At 33.4% G+C, this 23,965-nt stretch overlaps 1 protein-coding gene and 1 non-coding gene across 4 annotated transcripts in view; both read left to right on the top strand.

Annotated features, from left to right (window-relative positions):
* Window positions 1-23,965, top strand: part of LOC124362311 (cadherin-23) — a 148,051-nt gene that overhangs the window by 65,526 nt on the left and 58,560 nt on the right. For all 3 annotated transcript variants that reach the window (XR_006922453.1, XM_046816706.1, XM_046816705.1), the window contains exons 3-4: window positions 16,003-16,405; window positions 19,685-19,836. Coding sequence is in view for 2 of the 3 variants with exons in the window: in XM_046816706.1 (XP_046672662.1) it covers window positions 16,201-16,405; window positions 19,685-19,836 (357 nt within the window). In the remaining variant the exon portion in view is untranslated. The remainder of the gene's footprint in view (window positions 1-16,002; window positions 16,406-19,684; window positions 19,837-23,965) is intronic.
* Window positions 15,102-15,173, top strand: Trnaq-cug. Its single transcript has one exon. It is a non-coding gene; the product is annotated as a tRNA-Gln (tRNA).

Below are 23,965 nucleotides of genomic sequence, written 5' to 3'. Positions count from 1 at the left end.
TTATCGATCGAGAACGTCGGACTCTAAATCACTTTTATCAAAACAGATTAATATTGAGTGAACTTTTCAACCTTGACAAACGGAGGAGGTGTGTCAGGTGATCCAATCTGTGACACGACAGTTGGAATAGTATTTTGAGTAACGGATCGTAGCAAAGCGAGGAAATGGCTTTTAGTTCAAGTACATCTCTGTGCAACTAATTGCAAAATCCCTCTGGAGAAAGAGATCCCCTTGACCTTTCTGTGGCATTATGTAAACAGAGGTCATACTAACAATCTCTTTGTAGCCACACGCACTGTGTAGGAAGTTTCATAATTTTGTCTCGAAACAATCATTGAAATTAAATTCTATGGTAGTTATCCAATTCAGATTTTTTGAATAGGGACAAGTACTTTAAAATACAATTGGATAATTTAAAAAGAGTTTCATATACAGTATATAGGGTTTCATCATATTTTCCCGAAATAATCATTGTAATTAAATTCTACGGTAATTATTCAATTAGGATTTTTTGAATAGCAGCAAGTATAAGAGCTAAAGCCAGTAGAACAATTTTTGGGCGGAACCTAACAAGCAACCATTTCGTTTTAGGTCATATAGGCCTATTCTACTAGTAAACTACCAGTTATTAATTTAAATGAATAACTATTAATAATGAATTAAACGCAGCCGTTACAGTGATCTGAAACAGATTGCTATTGTGAATAGGAACATCCGCCAAGCCCTGTGTCTAGAACAGAAGGCGGATGCTATCTTAGATTCAGTTTGGCCATCATTGTACTCCTGGTCACGATCTGATGACCATCTCCAGCGCTATTATTCAGGACTTTGAACTTGTGTTTCCATAGATTCCTCCATTGTGGTGGTTGTTTTATCTGGGTGCATATCGTCTATAGTTGGATAGACAGTTTTACTTCTCATGGATAAGTTTTATTTTCCAAAATAAATGTAACTAGTGAAAATCATATTCCCAACTTTAGGTATGGAGGAACATACACATGATTTACCGTCACTTAATGTTATTTACATACAATAATTCCACCATTAGTTTATTGGTGCCGTACAGTATTAGATAATAGCGTATTAAGTAACGCTTAGACTACCGAGCGACGCAGTGTCTAAAGTTAGCACTCACAACACTAAGTAGTGTAAGTCTTTGGTGTCGAATGTGTTTAATTCATGTACGTTTAACTTACATTTCGAATTGTATAAACTATAAAAATTTAAGGGTTGCCATGATAGGATGATACTGAAGTATTTTTGGGTACATCCCATCTCAATGTCATTATTTTGATCATTCTTCTAACTTGGACTGTCCATTGCTGTGAATCTAGTTCCGTAGACCCCCCTTAACTTAGAAGACCAATATGCAATATGCAATAATTATTTCAATAATTACACCCTGAAAACCAGTTGCCGGGTAAGTGTTAAAAAGACCCAACTTACGCACTAGACTATCTCATATCTTACCTTGATAGGTTTGAACGATGACGTCCCATGATTGAACTGGTTGGTAAAGAGAGGGGCATAGGCGGGTCTGGAAGCTTTCATAGCTGACCAGGCAGTTGGCCACTAAAGTCTTGTGCTTGGTACCTGTCTAACATTTCCACTGTTAATCTCACTGAGCAAATAAAGATGAGTTTGTGCTGTTGGGACAAGATGGGAAATAGGTCTAAAAACAGGTAAAAAGAAACGTTAACATTGACATTGACCTTTGACTTTGAGGACTAACGTTTATGAATATCAAATCATTAGTCATTCCATTCAAATATTTACTGTAGTACAAAAATACCTTCGTACACTGGTACATCATCATCTGGTATAAACAAATTCTGGTCTCAATTCATCATTCATTTTATTTAAAATCAATTTTATCTCGGTTGCTTTACTGCATTATTAAACATATATTTTCCATATTCTCCATTCCAATAATTCTTAACAGTATATTAAACCTTCAAGATGGTTTGATGGACACTAAACGTCATCCAACCATATTGTCAGTGGTTCGACAGATGATGAATTAAGAATCGGGACACAGCAACATCACAAGTGAGCTACGAGTATCTGTACATCCATCAACATTAAGTCAGGGTGAACTTGTGGTTTAACGCGCTACTCTTGGACGCAGGAGTTAGCATTGGAGTCTGGTTCCATTTCCACACCTGATGTTAGAAAGTGTTTCCGTCTGGTGTATTCTTATGAGAGTCACTGGTTCAGACTTAAAAAAAAAAACAAAAAAAAAAAAACAATTCCATTAATCGCCAAAATCAAATTTAGAGAGTCGTACAGGGAAGCTTTCAATAAATTGCAGCTGTTGACTCTGCTGTGCCTCTACATTTTGGAAACGACTTTGTTTTGTATGAGTAAATGTGCCTTAACTAGAGGCCAAGACATACACATGTATGAGACACGTGGCAGAGCAAACTATCGGTCTGGGAGGCACAGAACGGTGGTTTATGAACGCCTACCCTCGCAAGCGGGTGTGCATTTCCTCAACAGACTGACTAATTCAATTAAAAAATTACGTTTGAGGCGTTAAAGATTCGCCTCAAACGCTTCTTGGTATCTCAAGCATTCCATAATACGGTTGAGTTTTTGGCATTCGACTGGAGAACGCCCAATTAGAAGACTGGCTCTCTTGTACTAAGTGGGTTGCATTGGCAATGAATGAAAGAGGCGTGATTGTAAAATTGCATGTATGAATGTATATTGTGTGTATGAATTCCTGGAATTTTAGAAAACCCGTTTTGACGTTTTCCATACAATGTACATATTGTCGCTGCAATAAAAAATATTTTGATTTAATTTAACTTGAAATTTGGACTGTCGATCCGCCCGAGACGATAAGTTATTGAGTCGATAAACTTGACGTCGCTGGTTCATAAATACTAATAAATTTTCTTGGCAAAACAGGGAATGACAGGTTAATTAGAACTCTTCTCGAATAATTCTCGTAGAAAGCCGGTTTAGCGACTGCGACTGCGCTCGAATCACTTGGCATTTACGCTTGTCCCGGAGCACCTCACACGCTTCCGTCGCGTCGCTCGGTTCAGAGTCGTGAGAATGCGCGCCAAGCGTCCAATTACACATTTAATGTATTCAAATTTTGATCGCCCAACTTTCTCCGTCTGCTCTAGCCTAGAGGCTCCTCAGTCAATCCACCTACAAATATTGCAAAATCCATCACTTATGGACTTGGAATCTCGAGAGGAGGATCAGGTCATGAAGAAATGATTAGGGTGAAAGCGTTGAGTAACAAAATGGGAACTAGGAAATTACTATAGTTTTCTGATTATATAGCCGGTGGTTTTATTGATTCATGTAGAAAATGCGTTACCTATTTCGCAAAACCTTCTGACTATATTCCAAAGCACAGGAGAATTTACACCAATAAAGAACTTAGCCTTCAGAGCTGACAATAATAATTTTTTGTAACTCTCTGATACAACATAATGCCACTTTGCCTGGGAAGAATCGCAGACTGACTTTAAAACTAGATAGCCTTTCAATACATAAACCTGTAGCCCTGAGTACTTCCTGTGTGTTAACGCAGAGTTCCCAAAGACATTAGCTAATAAAATACTTACCTTTAACTTGACGACCACAAATCTTAGCTCCACAAAGTTTGCATAGTTAACAAAATATGTTGGACGACCACGTAAAGATGATGCCACGGATGTTGACCATGAAATCCTTAGCCACGAACCTGCATGAAAAAATCCCTAAGTAATTAACTTAGGTATTAATTAATAAAACAATAACTGTTTCACTAGAAAGGTTAAGCACGTGCAACTTCATTGCTGGCTCTTACTACAAAAACAAAAAAAGTTAAGACCTTAATTACTTTTTATATGGGAATTTCATGTCTAACTCAGTCACGTATAAAAAATTGGGTGTTCAGTTAAGATCGTTTTATCGTAATATACCACACCCGAGTACAATATAAACGCAGTGTTACTAAACTTAATTTTAAGTTTTGCATGAAAGTTCATTTCGACATAAACAAGAATGTGTCATATGATGGCGCATGTTCAACGATTGAATTTGGCTGAGCGTAATTTTTGTACCAATTTTTTCTGTCTGATTTTCTGCCTGTATGACTAGCCGCAGGACATATTGAGAATTAAAGATAACAAATTTGACATGTAACCTCAGTGAAGCGGGTTACGCGACAAATGGTGTGTCGTACTAATACCTTGTAATTTTATGCTCCTTTACATTACATTATTTTACATTATGTAATAATTTTGATTAAATATTACTAATAACTGCTTATAAAAAAGATATATTCTTGCCTACTGCAGTTATGGAAGAGTCAAAGTTTTATATTTCATTAATAGTGATTTATATAGGCAAGTCTGAATTCGCAGTTTATTTATTCATATTGTTGGTGGCGAGAAATGTGTGCAGATCTAGGGGAGGGGGGCATCCTTGTAACACAGAGTAGACTTGTTAAACTCGTGTGACAAAGAGACACACACTCTCTCTCTTGAAACGTAAATAATTTATAATGACTTATTCAGTCTTGCCAAACTTATTTTGCCATAAATTGCCATTGTTTTTTTATTGTGTTTATTCTCAAACGCAAGCATATATCACTATCCACACGCGCTTGTCGTTATGATCGCCAAAGTAGTTCAGACCGCACATCAGCTGACAATCTCCGATCTAGAAAGTAATGTATCGTTGAGTGATGGTAGACAAACTGGGCAAATAGGGCACCTCTGGCCGGTACACGACTATAACTGGCGTGCTTTACCTCGAACTCAGGGACTTACGCTTACCTGTAGCACTCAAATTAAATGGTACTGTGGCTGTGGCAGTTGTGGTGGAGGGTTGTTATATGAATCATTTGTGCTCAACAGAATTTTTAGAGAATTTAAAAATTGTACATTAAATCATATTCTAGCGGAATTTCACGAGATCGTTATTATTTTTACGGCTTTGCTTTCAGCACAACAATCTGGCTTAGCCACACGCGCGCTCACGCACACACAATGAATTGCTGATTACAATAAAATATAATTTGTTGAAAATTTGTAACTATCTTGCACAAACATATATTTTATTACGTGTACGTTTTCTAAGGATTAAGAAATATTACAAAGTAGTACAGTTAATTCCGTCCAGAAATATAAACGAAAGAAATAAACACATTTTATTTTATTTCATAGATTTAATCAATTTGAACTGCCTAGGCTTATACACTGCATATGTATCTCACCGAGTTCAGTGATCGAAATATAACCCCACATAACTTTTATTATTGCAATTAAAATAGATAAAGCTAACAAATAGTGTTTTACTTTATTTAGCGAATAGCTTTTGTTATATTCTAATCAATCTGCGCTTATATTAAAACTACGTAATTTAGGACATTTTTAGTGATAGCTGTTATACTCTCGTACGTTTGAGTTGGTGAGTGATAAAATTGTTATAGAATCATTTAAAATCATTATTTGTGTCTAATAAAACACAATCAACCGTTCTTCCTAAGAATTCTAAAAATTCGATTTACTTGAGCCATTGAGCAACACCATGAATGGTGAAATGTATTACATCGTCCTTTTCTTCCTGCTTGACTCAATAATTGTTATGGCATTCTCTGTATATGAATATATTTGATAAGCTCTGCATGTACCACGGATATACTCAAGGTGTGATCAGGTGGAGCAGCCCCCCAGGAGACACAGGCTCTGATTAATATTCGCGCGTGTTCTCGAGCCATGACTGAGGCGAATGTAAACGGCTGTGGAAGAGGAGTCGTGCTCTTATTAGCCGCTGTTGTCTTGCGCAATGTTCACCAGAGTCTCTGAGCACAGAGCGCAGGCGCATTGTCTTGCGTGAAGTCGAGCGCAGCCGCGGCGTACTGCGTTATGTGGACAGCACCACGGCGCATGCTCCATGCTCCGGTCATACACTCGCGCTCTGTTTGGTGCCCAATTACCATAGTAATCGTGTTAGCACACGAACATTTCGGTGTGTTATCGAAGATTACTACGTTACAACTGTTTGGAGAACAAATCTGAAGAGATTTGTAATAATGTTCCATTTTCGAATTTTTACTTTTTTTCATACCAAATAATATGTTCCTATATTAAAAGTGTAAAACTTTTCTTTAAAATAAGAGATTAAATATCTGGAGGTATTTTATGTTTCATACTTTTATTTTACATAGAGTACTGTAGAAGCTTTCACTAAGAAGGCTACGACCTTCTATTTTGAAAATTGCGTGCGAATCACAGGTGACAGCGTTTTATAAATAAAGATGAATCACTAAATGTGTTGTTAAGCGCTAATTTTGAGAATGGCTGGACTAATTTGACTATTACAAAAATTTTCTTTTATGTCCAAGGAAGGATTTTGATGAAGAGAAAAATATTAAAAGTTTCTCTGAATATTTAAGTATTTGAGAAAATAATTATATAATTTAGAAAAAATAATTTAAAGTCAGCTGACACTAAACAACTGTTGACACATTCAGCTGTAGTTTACCAAAGAGACAGAAACATTTGTTTACATTAAAATTTTATAAGGCATTAAACATACAATACTTGATCAGTAGTGTAATACAGACTGTAAAGAGGACGAAGTTACTATTAAATTTTGACTACATTCTTTTAAGCCGGAACTGGTACTTTTTGATCACAGTAAGTTTTTAGTCGTATGTAAATATATAGGCTATATTTGTATATTTTTCAATGGAAACACGGCTAACACTGACTGTGTCACTTGAAATATCATGAAAGAGCTGGTGGTAGACGCTTTTTGACCAAAGTAAATATTAAAAACCAACAAATGTATACATTTGTTTTGATTACGGCAACATCAACTGTGGAAGCGTAAATAAATAAGACCAGAAGTAAATTTTAACTGCTAGAAGTGACTCTTTTTGAACTTTTCAGTCATGCGTAAGGTTTTCATTTTTGATTATGATTTTGTCACTTGCACGTTTTTCATTGCATCAGAAAAAACCGTTTGTTATTTACGTTGTCAAGATTGTTATGTATAAATGGAGTGTCCGTTGAGAAAATAATAAAAAAATAAGTAGACCTAAAGTAGATTACAAGAGCCGGAAATAGACACTTTTTGATCGAAGTAAATTTACGAAAGCTACATAGTTTTATGATACTGTTTTATATTTTATTGCTGTTATCCCAGTGATTCCTAAAATATAGTGAAGGTTCAAAAAGTTGCGGAGAGAAACACCAATCCACATTAGACATCAATTTAACCAATCAGAAAAAATAACAAAACCACAATGAAGTCAGTTGAACCAAATGGACGACATTCCGTCAGCTCACGATCTAATCAGGGAGGTGAGAGGCTACCTCGTATCATACGTGGTCTCGTGGAGAGGGAAATGACGCCCGGCGGAATGGAGAAGGCGGTAAAAATGCGCGGATGTCGGATGAGGAGAGGCGAAGTAGGTCAGTGGATCGACTGAACACGAAGGCAATCCCGACGGCAGCGTCTTGAACCTAACAGTTGGAGTAGTTCGAACATCGCTAAGTTAATGAGGTGAAAGGGCGCGAAAGAGATAGTACGGCTGATAAGGCGGGAGATAATGCCGCAATTAGCAGCTCAAGGTTGAAATCTTGTTCCTTGAGTTGTTTGTTTGAGGTTAAGTAATCTTGATCACGATTCGAGGACTTGTGTGAAAACAATTGTTTGCCTCAACCCAAAAGGCCTTAACTCTTCTTTATTTGAAGTTTAACTTCTAGTACCTATAGTATATAATATAATTAAATAAATCTTTGCATTTTGATAAAACGTTGGTTTTTATAAATTGTCAGTACTCTTCAAAGTGATAAGTCCTGATTTCAACATCGAAGATCGTGTTCCAATTAACAATTGCAGTTCCTGTGATCATTTAAACCTATTTAAATAGTTCATTTGTGTATTAAATAAATAAAATTGCATTGTGGAAAAAAGATTTGTGATTGATTCCAAAGAACGATAAGTAAATCATTCAGTATTATTAGTTTCAGTTCTTTCAATCTGTTTGCAGGCACAAACGAATGTTAAATATAAGATTTCTAAAAGTTAAACAGTTAAGGTAACGCAAAGAAACCTTCTTTAACGTTCTGGAAAATAACGGTGACTTACGTACAATCAGATTAAAGGACACATAACCGCAATACCACCATAACCGAACCGGCAGAGTTTTCGATGGAGGATGTCGTTCAGGCGTAGGCATTATCTATATAAGAAGCGAAGCCATGCTCGTTGCTAGAATTATATTGGGGATAATCGCGAATGGCTAATGTAATAAAATATACAAACTAAAAAACGTGAAAGTTAGGATTTAGTTACTTACAACTGTAACATGAAAATTATTGTGAGAAAATTGCAAAGTAAACAGAAGGTGACACGCATTAAACATACTAGTCCACCATGTTGGCAGTTCGACAGACTTAAAACCCACCTTCAGTCAAATAAAATGTTAAATATTTATTGACTCTTAAAGTGGGTACCTTTCAGTTTCTTCATCTATATGTCTGAGAGATATATAACTATGATTTATGTGTCTGACGTTCAGTTTTAAGTGTGTCAAGATGAGGAAAATATAATCGGCGAACGAAATTATCATTTAGTACTTTTAACCCTTTGGATGCCAATCTAATTCAACCACCATTGAAATTAGCGCGCTTGACAAACATTTCGTAGGAAATTCCTCTTTGTACTTCAAGAAAAATCCAATTTTGTGCTTATATAAAGTAAATTGGCTCTCGGCTCCTGAAATATAAGTATTTCAAAACCCGATTAAAAACAATCTCAGCTAATATTATATCATAACTATGAGTCGTTCATTATTTTACACTGATAAGTTGCGAACTACACTTTGAAATCAGCAAACAAGAAATTGTCAGGAAGATAATAAAGTTCTGATAGTGCATGTTTGAACTATTATATAATGTGGAAAGATGGGATTTTGTGATAAGAAGTAGCTTTCCCTCATTAAATATGAGGCGGTGGCGACAGCAAGCATGTCACGAGGCCATTATCACTTCGTCCATACAATAGACGGGCGCCCAGCGCGGCGTGAGAGATTTGTGATAGCGATAAGGAACTCCTCCTTATATCTTCATTGACTGCGACGTTATTTTAAAAAGCCGTAAAAATCCAAAAGCCGATTTGACCTCACCAAAGAAAACGACTCAACTATATGAAAGTATTGCTCAGAGTATTGAATGGAGACTTCTTATCCGCCATCAAAGGCTCTACGTTAACTAGCGTTGAAAATGGTTAAGGAAATGATTTCCGTTTTTATGACAGTAAAAAAACATTAAACTGTTATCTTAGAACTGTAAATACACTGATGAATTTTAGAGCCTTTATTTAGTTCTCATTAGTGATTTAAAATTATGTACAAGTAATAGGCCGTCTGGATTAATGATACTTTCAAGGGAATTTAATGGATCACCATTGTTAATAATAACCAATTAAGAATTAATTGTTCTATTGAACAGTGCATGGCCTCCAATCATTAGAACATCCTTATACCATCTAATCATTAATTTATTGGCATCTTCTTCATTATGGAGATGAAATCTCTGAAACTTAAAACTTTCTCAAAATAAAAATAAGGTGTTAAGTACGAGACGGCTTTCCTGGTACCGTAATGATTTTTACTTCTGCCCCTTGAGAGACAACCTAAATCTTATACCACTTTAATGTCTTATTAGGAAGAGTATTTGAAAAATTAAAAAGACGGTTTTTGTTTTTTAACTCACTATTTTTCTCTCCTAATGCTGGATATAGAAATTTTAAAGTTCTGAAGAAATGTAAGGCTGTATTTTTGTTGTATTGTTTTCACACTTTTAGTTCATTAATAAAACAATTGTTACTGTAATTCTAGCAAATTAATTTTTTTAATTTCATATAAAAATGAATAAAATATTATATGCATGGCCATGACTGGATTTCAAAATTCAATATATATTTAAATAATTATTGAAGTTAATATTTTTCATTCACTCCAAATATACTTGTCCGTTGGTAACCAAGACACTCCTAAAAGGTTATATCAGAGAAGATAGAAACTTGTGAAATAGTGTGATGCAAGTACAGTAATAGCGATGGAGGTAACAGATGTGTCAGCAACCTCTACGGCAGCGCAGCAGAGTATCCTGTAGTCGAGTCTGTGGCTTAACTCCTAAAAGCCACTAAACTCCTGATGATTGACTCCTCATGTAACCAAACCACGGCCTGCCCAATTACTACAGGGAAATGAACGGCTCGGTCTCCCAAACCAAACAATGGGCGGGGATGTAATCTAGAGGTCAGCCAAGTCGAGATGCCAGTTTCAAACGACGGAAATCACCGGTCAGGAAACAAGGATCTGCCAGCCGTCTTAGAATTACCTCCGAATTCGGAAAAAACTATGTATCTATTAAAACTTCAATATCAAAAAATGCTATTACAAATGATTCTTTAACATCAGAATGGTGTAAGCATGATGTTATATTGAGAATAATTATACTATCACATTAAAAGCTCTTTATAATTTCCTAAATAATAATTATAACATATAAATAATCACCTATTAATTCTACAAATAATATGTACCAGAATATTAACTGGACGGAATATAGCTTTGGTATTACATTCTGTCACCACTAGTAAACAAATCGACTTAAGCCACCGAATGGGCTGAACAATTTGTATTGATACCTTCTTATTGCTAACCCTTATTACTCCAATCCGACTCACACTACCGAATGAAAAATTATCGGAATATATTCTATCGATATATATATATATATATATATATATATATATATATATATATATATATGTTTTCGTATCGATATATTCTAACTATTACAACTAACAAACAAATCGTTATACACCACCGAATGATAATTATTTCTAATATTTATATTTAGTATTGATACCTACTTATTGCTAACCCTTAGTACTCCAATCCGATTCACACCACCGAATGACAAATTATGTGAATATTTATGTTTTCGTATCGATATAATCTAATTACCAATCTAAATCGGAATACACCACTACTAACCATACATTATCAAAAAATTAGTTATTATGTATATATATATATATGTATATATATATATATGTATATATATATATATGTAGTATAATTGGTCTATCTAGTTGTCACGAAAAGCGCCTCCGAAAATAAATAATATTGACATTTTAGATTTACAAATATGATAGACATTCCAAACGTTCGACTAATCGAATGAATTCCACACCAAATACATAATTTTTACAAGGCAATTTAATTCTACCCTATCGACATCAATACAATAAAGATGGTCGTTGGATATAATAGATAATAATTATAGAGCTTAAAATACTAGGTACACCTAATAACAGTATTACCCACGATGATCTTGATATCGGAGATACAGTCTGTAAGCTTCTACAGGTAAACAGCTGATAGAGAGAAGGCCGTCAAGCTGTTTCATGCAAAACTGGTTAAGAATCAATAAATACCCATCTGGCATCCTCCGAGTACGTGAGTGATTTACTAATCTCTTAGATCAGCTATATTCTGAAATTTGCTAAGTACTGTGCCAGCTTGTTGTACTTGCGTCATATGACGTCACAATACGGTAATGGTTACATGAAATAATGTGTAATGCAATATTTGTTTTGGTTGTTGTTTTTTTCTAAGTTTTCATCGACTGTTCACACAAAGTGGTTCCGTGCCTTCTTCCAAAAACCATTTTTAAACAAAGATTAAAGAGTTTGTTATAGTACATCAGTGTTAAAAGTACAACGCCTGAAAGATTGAGACAAAACAAAACTAGATATTTGTACTGTTTGATTGTACAATTAGTACTCATAATAACATCTGATACTAAGAGTATTATTCGTTTGAATATTTGAATATAAATGCATTGTTTGTTTTTAAAAACGCGTTTGTGCACAAAAGATGTAAGTCCAAACTCTATTACTTATTTTCTGACGTTAAAAAAATTATTTTACTTACATGGTGGCAATACTAGTTATTAGTTCAGATGGTTATAATATACGGTGCGATATATGATGTATCATTTTCTACTCCTTTCTGTCTTATGTGTTGGAATTACAAAACTAGCATATGATACTAATCCCCTCTCTAACTATGTTTAGCCTGTGTAAGCCCACGGGGTGAGTATCGATCCTCTAGTCGTACAATAGTATGTGAGTGTATCTGCTTATCTGCCTTAAGCTCTGGGCATATACATTGGATTTGTACACGAACTTAGCCAGGAAAAGATTTGGGAAGGAGGGTACAGCCAACTTATATTTTCCCGAAGTGGACAGAGACTAAAGCTCCATTTTTTTCCTTAGAAGGTTTTTGACCCATTTCTTTGTTGAAAACGGTTTTTCAACAGTACATTTCAGTAATACTGAATTATTTAAATAATAATCATCGTTTGATAAAAAAGTGATTGAAAATTTGGATTGTCCCGACCCCTTGGACTCCCTCGCTGGCTACGTCCCTGGATTTGTATGAATACAATTGCTTAATTTAATACCAATAAATTTCTATATATAAAATGTACCGCTCCGTGCCGTGCCTTGAGCATTATCGCTCACTTAACGAGCGAATGGAATTCACGAGATTATTGCGATTTTTCAAATAAAATAAGTATTGAGATTGATAGGTATTTTAAATTAATCATAAAATGACATGTTAGTTTAGTTATTTAAACAAACGTGTGACAGAAATTGTGAAATACAAAGGTCTTGTAATTAGTGAACACAAAAGTTTGCGGTCAACATTTTCGCCTATCAAATGAAAATTTTGGATTGAGCTGTGGCGGAGCTTTGTTTTTTTGTTCATCAACAATAAATAAAGTTAGGCTGTTTTAATTGTTTCAGATTTATGTTATGAAATATGTTTAACTCTACCCAAGGAACATTATTGTTCAAAGCGTATCCAGAGAGTGACTACGCACTCAGTATCTAAAAGTGATAAGGCCTTCCTTCTACATATTTACCCCATATATTGTCCAGTAGAAGTATCAAAAAGCCCTAGGTTGTAGTTGGTGACTGTTACCTCTGTTTACTGCATTCTATATAATAACAGCAATTTCGCTTTATTTGCAAACTATAACCGATTTCAATGAAAACTTGAAAACAATAATTTTATGAGCGCTGCTTTTCTTACTAAACATAAAAACTCAATATTTCAGGTCGATTGAAAGTCAATGAAAATGTTTATTAGATTAAAACATCGTATATTTTTTGTTAACGGAAACCCTCTTCCCAAAATAACAACAGATTAAAAGTTTTCAACCATTTTAATCTTGTCTATCAGATTTGTAAATACCGATAACTGCATACGCAATGAATACAGATTGAGTAGAAGCGCCTGCATATATTGTACAGCAACTTTGCAGTACATTACTTTGTAACAATTGCCACCACAAAATTGCCGGCGCTAAATATTATAGTATTGATTGAGTTCATACTGGTGACAATAACTTAATATGATATTGACTATTGTTCGTAATAATATTTGTATAACGATACATAATCTGTTACTAAAACCTTATATTTACAAAAAAATATTAATTTTAAGGTAGATTTCACGTTTTTTTGTTAATTTCGTTATTGGCTATGTATGGTTTGTAGGGATAACAAGATCGACAGCGATAAACGGCGTTTCGAAAACTGGTATCCGCTCTCTTTTTCAAGTGTAAAATCTGAAACACGAGTTTATTAGTTTAAGCACATAAAGGTTTAAGCATGCATTATAAGTATTTTGTTGTAAGTTTTGCCGTATTGATAACAAGATTATTACACTGAAATAAATATTCCATACTAACAGTCAGCTCAGACAAATAAATGCACAGGTCCAGCAATTTATGTTACAATAAGTCTTCAATTAATAATCTCCTTCTCTTCTCGCCAATGTAGACAGGAATTGTTCCTTATTAAATAAGATAAATACAAAATTCCGATTACAGGCAGAAAGATACTACTTCAGGCTTCAAAATGTGTACTAACTGATTGTAATACATCAAATTGGTGTTAAATTTGATTGTTTTTTAAGTATTATATAAAAATATATAAATTCTATAGGTAACAAACTCCGTTACTCTAATATCTAGTGTGCTGAAAATTCAAAGACCGAATTATCTAGCTCTTAATATTATCTGGGTTTCAATTTTATTTCGTAAGAAATAGAAAAGTTTTTATATACGATGGAGACTGATTTTATTTTTAAAGATCCAAAACTTGTTCACAAAACTATACATACCTGAGAGGCAATTTCAAAACAATTAAAGATTCGTGTTCATAGTATTTTAAACAATTTGACATTGTAAATTTGATTACGTAATAAAAATAAGCTCTGTTTCAAGTTCACACTAGCGTGCTCATAACCGTGTTATTTTATGGAGTGCAACCATATCATTCTTTAAATGTAAAATGCAACAGTGTTAATTGAACATTTGTAACATCTTCCCAAGATTATTCTTGTATATCTCTGTAACAGCTGCATTAAATCTACATAAATTTAACTTATCTTAAAACACATTTTACTCTAATTGCAGTGTTGGGATATTACAAGAGGTACACTTTTATTACAACACAAAACAGCTGATGATTGATCAAACTCTCCCAACGTTATATATTCATTACTTTGTATGTATAACATTATCATAGGATGTCCCTTCAGTTGTTATGTTATCTGTGTGTAAAATTTGGCGACTCTGACGTAGCTAATATTTCTATCCCTTTTATTTATCCACGGAGAAAAAAAATCAATCATTTTGTGATGTTGAACTATACTCTATGAATTACAAATGCTCAAAAATGTGCTTCAAGTATTACAAATATGCTCGTATGGTGCTATAAAATAAAGTTTAATTTGATTGTAGGTAGTAGTTGTCCGTAAGTACGTTTTTGTTATATAACAGATTGTATAGCTTGTATGGTGAAAGAATTATTTTTTTCAGTTTGTTTATTATACATTTATTGGTATTGATAGGACACAGTAATATACGATTCTTTTACTAGCAGTTCCAGACTGATGTCAACAACATGCAACTAATAATAAACAATGTAACCTTACCACTTACAAAGTACAGGGCTAGGAGACAAAAAATTCTCTGCTCTCCCACCGCGGTCCCATGGTGTAATGGTTAGCACTCTGGACTCTGAATCCAGCGATCCGAGTTCAAATCTCGGTGGGACCTGTTAACTTTTTGCGCCCGCTGATGCGTATAATACACCAATCGTAGTATTCTTCATCACAGTTTAATATATATTTAGTTTGGTTCTATTTATTTTTAATTTATCATGGCCGACCTCCAATTTTTTTACTCACACAATAATTAAACTATCCACTATTATGTACTTACAGTAATCAATCTATTATCAGTACTTATGTGTCACTTTAAAATAATTTCACATACTTATCACATGATTAAGATACAATCAATTTAGTATCTTATGAAAACAATACAATAAACAAATTATTTCTAGTCTATACAAATTTAAATTGAAAATATAACTTGCTTTTGTATTTTTTCATAAATAATTTCTATAGCCTATTTATGAAGAAGTTGTTTTGCAGTGTTCAAATTTCAAAATTAACAAAATGCTCACACATATTATGCTAGAACAGTGTCATCTAAACATTTTTATGATGTACCATTATAGTACCACATTTTAGACTCTTTGGTCAAAAGAAAAACCAGCCAGGTAGTGCTTATTTTTATTTGTTCAGAAGAAAGTAAAATTTAAGTTGAATACATTAAATATTATTTTTATTAAAAAAAAAACTACCCTAAAATGTTGTTTACTTGTTTGTGTTTAGAGCAAAAATAAACCATACAAGTTAATACTAAGTAATAAATAAGTGTAATAAGTAATTTACTGTACAAGTATTTTCGTTAGGGGAAAATGTAGTACTTGATTCAATATCTATTTAGTTTTTAGTGAGCTTATTTATTCCTCCTGTACATATTTTATATCTTTAAACTTAAATTTTAGGTTTTTTCAAACTTCTCTCTGTTGTTCCAGGAAGCCATCATCAGTTCACAGAATGTCACTGTCTGAACAGCCCTATTGCAGTAAGGCTCTATCCCACAAGCTGAGGTGACAGCTGACTGGCTGGGGTGGTTTCATCTCTTCCACGACAAATGTGCGCTGCGGATGAACCCAAAACATGTGCCTCAATAGACTGCACCACAAAGTGTTCAGGAAGCCCAAGGAGGGAAAATGGTGACATCGTTGCGAGAGAGGCCAGTGAGTTGTTCCGGGAGTGTTCAGTGGATGTGCGCGGTTGGCAAGACTGTTGTTTATTTTGCCCTTGTAAATATCTTCGTTAGTGACCCTACACTCGCGAACAGACCACCGAAATTTCTCATAGACGGACAAACAGAAATAGTGTTGAGACTGAAGGAAGGTGCAGATACCCCTGCAGGTAATAGTCAGCTGTTAGGGTATGTGATAATATCATACAGTTGTTATGGGTTTTAAAGTTTTAAAGCCATTATAATTTCACTGCAGGATACTAAATTATTTTAGGACTTCACTAATAGCAATACTTTGCTATCAGCATTAACATATTTTCTTTTTTTTAACCCTACGATAGCAACATTGAATGGACAACGTTGAAAGGCAACATGGGGTGACGCGTCCACCCCATTTTGCTTAAAAGTATAATAAAGCATATTAAATATACATTAAAAGTGCTTCTAACTTCATTATTTAATAAACCGATTATAAAATACACAAAATACTGTTATATTTGTTTTTCTTATTTTCCTAATAAAGTATTAAGAAATGTATTTCAAGGAAGACTTAATTGAAACAAGTTTTCTATATTCAAAATGCATTCAAAACAATGATAGTTACATAAAAGAATGAGAAAAAATACGCTTACTCAACATATTTTAATGATAAGATACATGTTAGTGAAAAATAGCATTTTTGAGTAGTTAAAATACTTTTGTAAATGTATAATTATGTTCATATAATATAGTTTAAAATCATGAATAATAAAAAAAAAACAATACGAGTGTTTATAGACCACACTAGTATAAATTAATGTTTTTGACTAAAAAAAAATATAATACAAATGAAATATAAAATTATAACATATTATTGTAGCTAAGGCAACATATTAATTTGTAATAAATTTACCTTTTGTCTTAAAAACATTCATCACAGACTTCTTTGCGATGGTCACCACAAGTTGGTTTCCTGCATTTTGAACACACAGTTTTCACTTTTTTGTCCTTACAAAACGTGGACACAAGTGACATCTAGCTTGTTTAGCTAGCTTTGCCGGTGGGTTGAGGGGTAGCTGAGGATCCTCTATGTGTAGAATTGCCTTGATGTAGCCTTCAGCTCCTTTGGGAAGATTTGTTTCCAGTCTTCTTTACTATGTGAGGTCTTGCCAACTGCAGTCCCAGCTCCTTTAAAAAATTGCCTTCGCTTCATATTCTCTAATGGTACAGTTTTTTTGAACAGGACCATTGCATTAACGCCTGCTTGGTCCAACATTCCATAGAACATGCGGAGGGGCCATCGTTCTAGTACCTCTTGATTACACTGTATGCGTGTACCATTTTATCAAATGTATCTACTCCTCCTTTAGTCGAGTTGTAAAACTCTATGAATTCAGGCTTTTGGGAGTCTTTATTTACATCAGGTTGGTTATGCATAGTTGACAGAATCAAAACGCATTTGTTCTTTTTAGGAGTAAATGATGTAAGCATCACTTGACCAGAAAATCCAAATTGTGTTGTGTTGAACAGGCTTTTGTTTGTCTGCCAAAAATGAGGTAGGAATTTCTCTTTTGTTGCGCCTTACAGTTTCCCTACAAGTGTTAAGTTGTGATCTTTGGCCATTTGCTCAACAAGAGGCACAGACATAAACCAGTTATCACATGTTTATGTTGCGAACCGTACCATGTATTGTTTTTGTCAGATTGTTTACATAATAATCAGCTGAAGTTTTACCTGGGTCTTTACCAATGTACGGAAATTGCATCAATCATGTAGTAAGTGCGTGCATCACACATAGTCACTATTTTAATTCCATACTTATCTGGTTTCTTAGCGATATAAACCTTAAATGGACATCGGCCACGAAATGCCAGCAATTGCTCATCAATAGTAACATAAACAGCATGGGGCTCATAAACTGATTTGCATTTATCAATGAAGTTCATCCAAAGCTCTCTAATGGGGGCAAAATTGTCTTTTGTATTTCGCACGTCTTTGTTGTCGAATCTTAAGCATATCAGTAAAAACCTAAATCGATTTTCAGTCATAACACACTTATAAAACTGTGATCCATAAGGAGACCACATTTCAGAAGTGCTAAGGTGTCCATCTTTCTGTGATCCTGCTGTGTATAGCAAGCCAATCAAAGCCAAGCAAATTTCAGTTGAATCAGTATCACATAAATACCTTTGAGGAGAGGTAAATTTTTCTCTACGCTTAGCTATCTCTGTGTTTGTATGAATGACAATCATATTTATGGCTGACTGGTCTAGCAATATTTTAAAAGCATCCTCTTCAGTTGTTATATTTAGAGCTGTTCCCCTTGCATGAGGTATACGAATTATATTTCTATTAGCTGTTCTAGTAGTAGGAGGTGGTACAAGTGACCAAGTATAACCAATTTTACCTTTTACTATAGGTCCTTGTACTTGAGACGCAGGATTATCCGGTTCCGAGTCAGAAGCAGCTGAAGAATCATAGTCGGTTGGGTATTCAGTGTTGTCTTCCACAGAAGTTATGGAACTTTGATCTTCATCAATTATCACACTGTCTTCATCTAACATATCTCTAAACTATATCACTAAAGTTTGGGTCTATTGTACTTGCCATATTATAATAAAACTTTAAAACTTTAAACACACAGCACTCTGCAATTGGACATACACCGAAGGCAACAGGGGTTATACGTCACCCCAAGCAATTATTTATAGTCACTTTGAACTGATCAAAACACTTGTTATCTCGCGTGCGGGCACAGACTGGACTGCTTGTAGAATAGATAAAATATCAAGATCGTATTAGCAAGATTGCCACAACAACAACAAAATAATTATTCTGTGTGGGGTTACGCGTAATCCCTGTTGCCGTTCTAGGGTTAATAACTACATACAAAATAGAACAGGGACCAAGAATCATTTTTCATTTTACACAGCAACATTTTATGCAATTCCTTAACTGATAAACAAAATAGTTTTTCTGCATTAAGTGAAAAAGGAGCCGACAACAAGTAATACATATTGTAATGTAAGCTCAATACTATTGTAATTAGCCTCTTTTTCACATATTTTTAATATATTTTAACACTGCTTTTTCTAAGTATTTATGTTTATAGAACAAAAATATAACAGCAAGTTACATTATAAAGCGAGTGTATTACAGTGGCGTAACTATAGGAAGGAATGAGGAGGATAGATCTCCAAGAGTCTTAAAATAAAAAGAAAATTTGTATAGCACTGTTTTGAAAATATTAATTCTTTTACTTTTAACTGAGCTTATCTAATTTGTTTAAATTTTGATTTATTCACATTTTTTTAAACCCCTAAAATCCCCACTTGTATCATGTGCTATTCAATCAGATTCGTCCCCTCCTAAAGTCAAGACCTAGTTACACCGCTATTGTAATTTAAGTTGTCTTACCTTTAATAGATTTTTTAGGCAATTTGACTATGTTAATTTTCACTCAATTTTAGGAAGCCTGATATACAGACTACGAGGTGTTGACCCCGATGGGGACACATTGACATTTGGAGTCAGGGAACAAATCGGACATGATGTTTTGAGGATTGAAACTATTGGTGTCAACGAAGCAAATGTCTATCTGAAAAAAGAATTGGACAGAGAGGTAAGTGAAAAAAGTGGTTTCACTTTTATCTAATAGTTTAATTTAAACACTCTATGAGTAAATTAGTTTAAAAAAGTTTCACAAATTCTGTTAATTTAATTTCTTACCTTCCAGGAAGTAATTAGTAGCGCTTTGTATTTTGTTCTAATTACCTTGGTATCTAATTAACCCAGTAATTAAACCATGATTAGTTCTGGTGTTGTGTTGGCTATTAAAAGTAGGCTGCCATTGTATAATATTCTTCCACATCCTTGGTCACCTAATTTTTACACTTTCAAAATCTTTCCTAGAAGAGTATCTGAACCGCTTACAACTACAATTCCCAATATAAATGCTGCCCTTTTCACAGCTTTGTAAAACAATTTATACTAGTAACAAAAATTTCCAAGAACAGTATAATTATCTTCCTTAAAATTGTTTTATTGCAGTATAAGAGCTGAGAGCCAATTAGCACTGTGTATGCACACAACCTAGTTTTTCTTGAAATTGGTTTGTCTGTGAAAGAATCAGTCCCCACCCAAGTTTTGGCAGAAGTCAAAATGAGAGGGTGTTGAAGAATTTATATATATTTTGTATATATAAATTCAAAACCAAACTACCTAAAACGAAAACCCACTATCAGGCATATCGATTATGGTATATATATATATATATATATATATATATATATAAAACCCTCAGAAATCTAAATCAAAAGACTGAAAGTCCCAACCTTAACCCCTTAACCCTCTCTCTGACCAATTCCGATGTTTTCACAACACACTAAACAATCAATTCAAAGATTAACAGTAATAAATTTGTTATCTGTGTGATCATAAAGAGTTATACTATCATTCAAAATGAGGTAGTTTTTCAAAGTTCTTGGTGAAATTTTATAAAGCATAAAGTCAATGAGTAGAATCAATCATGATTATGCATTAGTTCAATATTTTAACCTAAATACAGATAAAAATAAAAGTACTCAACAAGTGTTGTATATCAATTAAATGTGCATAATCTGTGCTATAAATATGTGTACTGTTAATATATATTTTGATGAATAATTACATATTATATAATGTTGTTACAACTAAATAACTACCTAGATTTTTAATATTATTTCTAATTTTTTTGGTACAAGCTACTCTATTTTTATAGAATAAGAAAAAAGTCACTAGTTTTCTGTCAATTGGCAACTTTTCTACAAGTTTTTGTATGGTATTAAATAATATTTTTATAACATGTGTTACAATTTTTTGCTTATAGATAGTTTGCTGTTATATGGCTATCTTTATTTATGCTACAATTATATTTTTTAGAGAAATAGAGAACCCAAAAGTTGAAGATTTACAAAAAGCGTTATAACAATAACTATACTGTAATACATATCATTTTACTGTAGTTATTTTGTTCTATTAGAAATTTTAAAGTTTTTACAGTCTTAACACAATAAAATTTACTATTTCATGCTATAAAAATCACATTTATAAATAGTAAACTTTGGAGTAAAAACACAATTTTTTTTTTAAGAAGAAGAAGAAGAATAAATTTATTTTCTCAGGATAACATAAATATATACAGTAGTTACAGAGCGTGAAAAAAAAAAAACAAAACAAAACAAAAACTCTCCCAGGGCTGACCTTAATGAAGAAAAAAAATATCAAATTATACAAACTAAAAAAAACCTTTGTCCAAATTGTTAAGTCTTAACTACTATGTACATTACAGCAACTACAATATGAATGTTAATTAAAGTATACATCAGATAAATGCTAACAAAATACACAACTAGAGGAAGAAAAACTAATAACATTTTTAATATGTACATATAAAACAATATTTTAAATCCTGAGAAAATTTAGGGCCTCCAAGGCAAGCCTGTTTAGAGGACACCGTGTAATTATATTATTAAAAACTAAAAAAAATAAAAAGTTCAGACAGTTAAATTTAAAAAGAAAAAAAGTCCCTATAAGCTATTTTATTGAAAATTTTGTAATCATGTGTAAGATAATACATGCTACTGGAATCTATTTCAGGGTAAATTTTGTGGACCATGCTTGGAAAATTAATGAAAATTTAATTCATTTATTCCTGAACCTCAATTAAAACCTCAATGTCGCAGAAAGAAAACAACCATTGTTTTAATGTCTTCAAAAAACACAGAATTTTGACTTTTTAAATTTTATTTCATTAGGAATTTTGTTAAATATTCTTGGGGCTAAAAAAAAAGTAAGTTTTAGTAAAAAATGTTTTTTGTGGTTTAGGTGTTCTAAAGTTATTTGCATTGCGAAGTTTAAACCTATACTCATTAATGTCAACATCCGGTAGGTTTCCACTCTTATCATAGAACAACTTTAAAGTTTTGTACACAAACATAAATCTTAGAGGTAAAATATTAAGGCTGACAAATAGAGGGAATGAGGTTTCAGTTTTAGGTTTGTTTACTATAATTCTAATAAAATGTTTTTGAAGTTTCAAAATAGGCTGTAGCTTTGTCTTGTAAGTGCCTCCCCAACACGAAATACCATAGTCTAACCGACTGTTTACCAATGAAAAATAAAAAAGACGTAATATCTCTTTGTCACAAAAATTCCTCAGAAAATAAAAAACTCGTAAATAATTTTTTAATTTAGATTTCAATACTTATATGTGGTTATATTCCAGTTTAATTCTCTGTCTAACACTACGCCTAGATATTTAACTTCACTTGCTTCTGCAACCGGTTTACAAGATAAATTGCAAATAGAATTATTGCAAAGACAATTAAAACATTTATAAATAATTGCAACCGGCGTCAAAAGACACTTGACCTCTTAAACTAAAATTAATATAACTTGTCTTCTCAGGGCTAAGAACCATTCTGTTTTTACAAAACCACCACTTTAGCGCTTTGAGATCAACATTCATAGCAAGCTCTATATCAACACCCAGCTGGAGCTGGAATAACACAAAGCAGTGTCGTCAGCAAAACAGTTATACTACCCCTGAAGACTAGCATTACAAAGATCATTGATGTAAATTAAGAAAAGAGTAGGGCCTAAAACTGATCCTTGAGTGTACACCACACTTAATTTCACCCATTGCACTGAAAACTCCATTAATTTTTACACACTGTCTTCTAGATTTTAAATTAATCTTGAAACCAATTTAAAAACAACTCCCCTTATATCCACAGTCAAACATTTTTCCCAATAATATTCCGTGATCAACAGTGTCAAATGGCTTTTTTTATGTCCAAAAAACAGCCCACTAACATGTTTGTTTTTGGGTCAAGTCCCTCAGATATCAATCCAATGAAATTTAAAAGTGTAGTTTTCGGTGCTCACGCCCTCTCTGAACCCATACTGATTGCGACTAAAAAACTCCGTCAAAGTGAGGAAATTAATCAATTTTCGCTTCATAATTTTCTCTAAGACCTTAGATATGGTAGAAACCAAAGAGATAGGGCGGAGGAAGTTGCTACAAATTGTTGAGGGGCCTTTCTTGTGAATCGGAATAACAACTGCTGACTTCAATTTTTCCGGAAAAACTCCTGTTTGAAAACTTAAATTTACTATAAATAAAAGAACATAACAAATTTTAGGAAATGTGTGTTTAATTAAAGTTGAACTAATTCCGTCTAATCCGGGAGACTTGGCCATTCTTTAATGAGTTGACAGCGTCTTGCAGGTCCTGTAAGAGTACAGGTTCCAGAAACATAGAACGCATTTCGTAATTCTTAGGGAATGACCCGGCATAAGGCAAAAATTCACAATTTGTCGGTTCTTCAATACTGTCGGCTAAGCTATCAACAACCGTTAGGAAATAGTTGTTGAATTTATCAGCTATTATTTTAGGATCTCTAGTAATTTCATTTTGTCCTATTTCCAATGAATAATCCATTTGTTTACTTTTTTGACCAGTTATTTCATTTAAAATATTCCAAGTTTGTTTTGGGTTTCCTTTGCTTTTTTCAAACAGATTTTTATAATAAGCATTTTTTTAGATCTTTTATGTTCTTTGTTCAGTTTATTTCGAAAGCGAATGAAAAAAATATTAAACCTGTCACCTTGTTGGTTTCTGTGCTTTTTAAATCTCTTAAACAGTTTATTTCTAAATATGATACGCTTACAGATTCCATCGTTGATCCAAGGTTTCAACTTAACACATT

The sequence above is a fragment of the Homalodisca vitripennis genome, chromosome 5, assembly GCF_021130785.1.
Source record: "Homalodisca vitripennis isolate AUS2020 chromosome 5, UT_GWSS_2.1, whole genome shotgun sequence".
In the NCBI taxonomy this organism is placed as follows: Eukaryota; Metazoa; Arthropoda; class Insecta; order Hemiptera; family Cicadellidae; genus Homalodisca; species Homalodisca vitripennis.
This window is presented reverse-complemented; position numbering and strand designations above follow the sequence as displayed.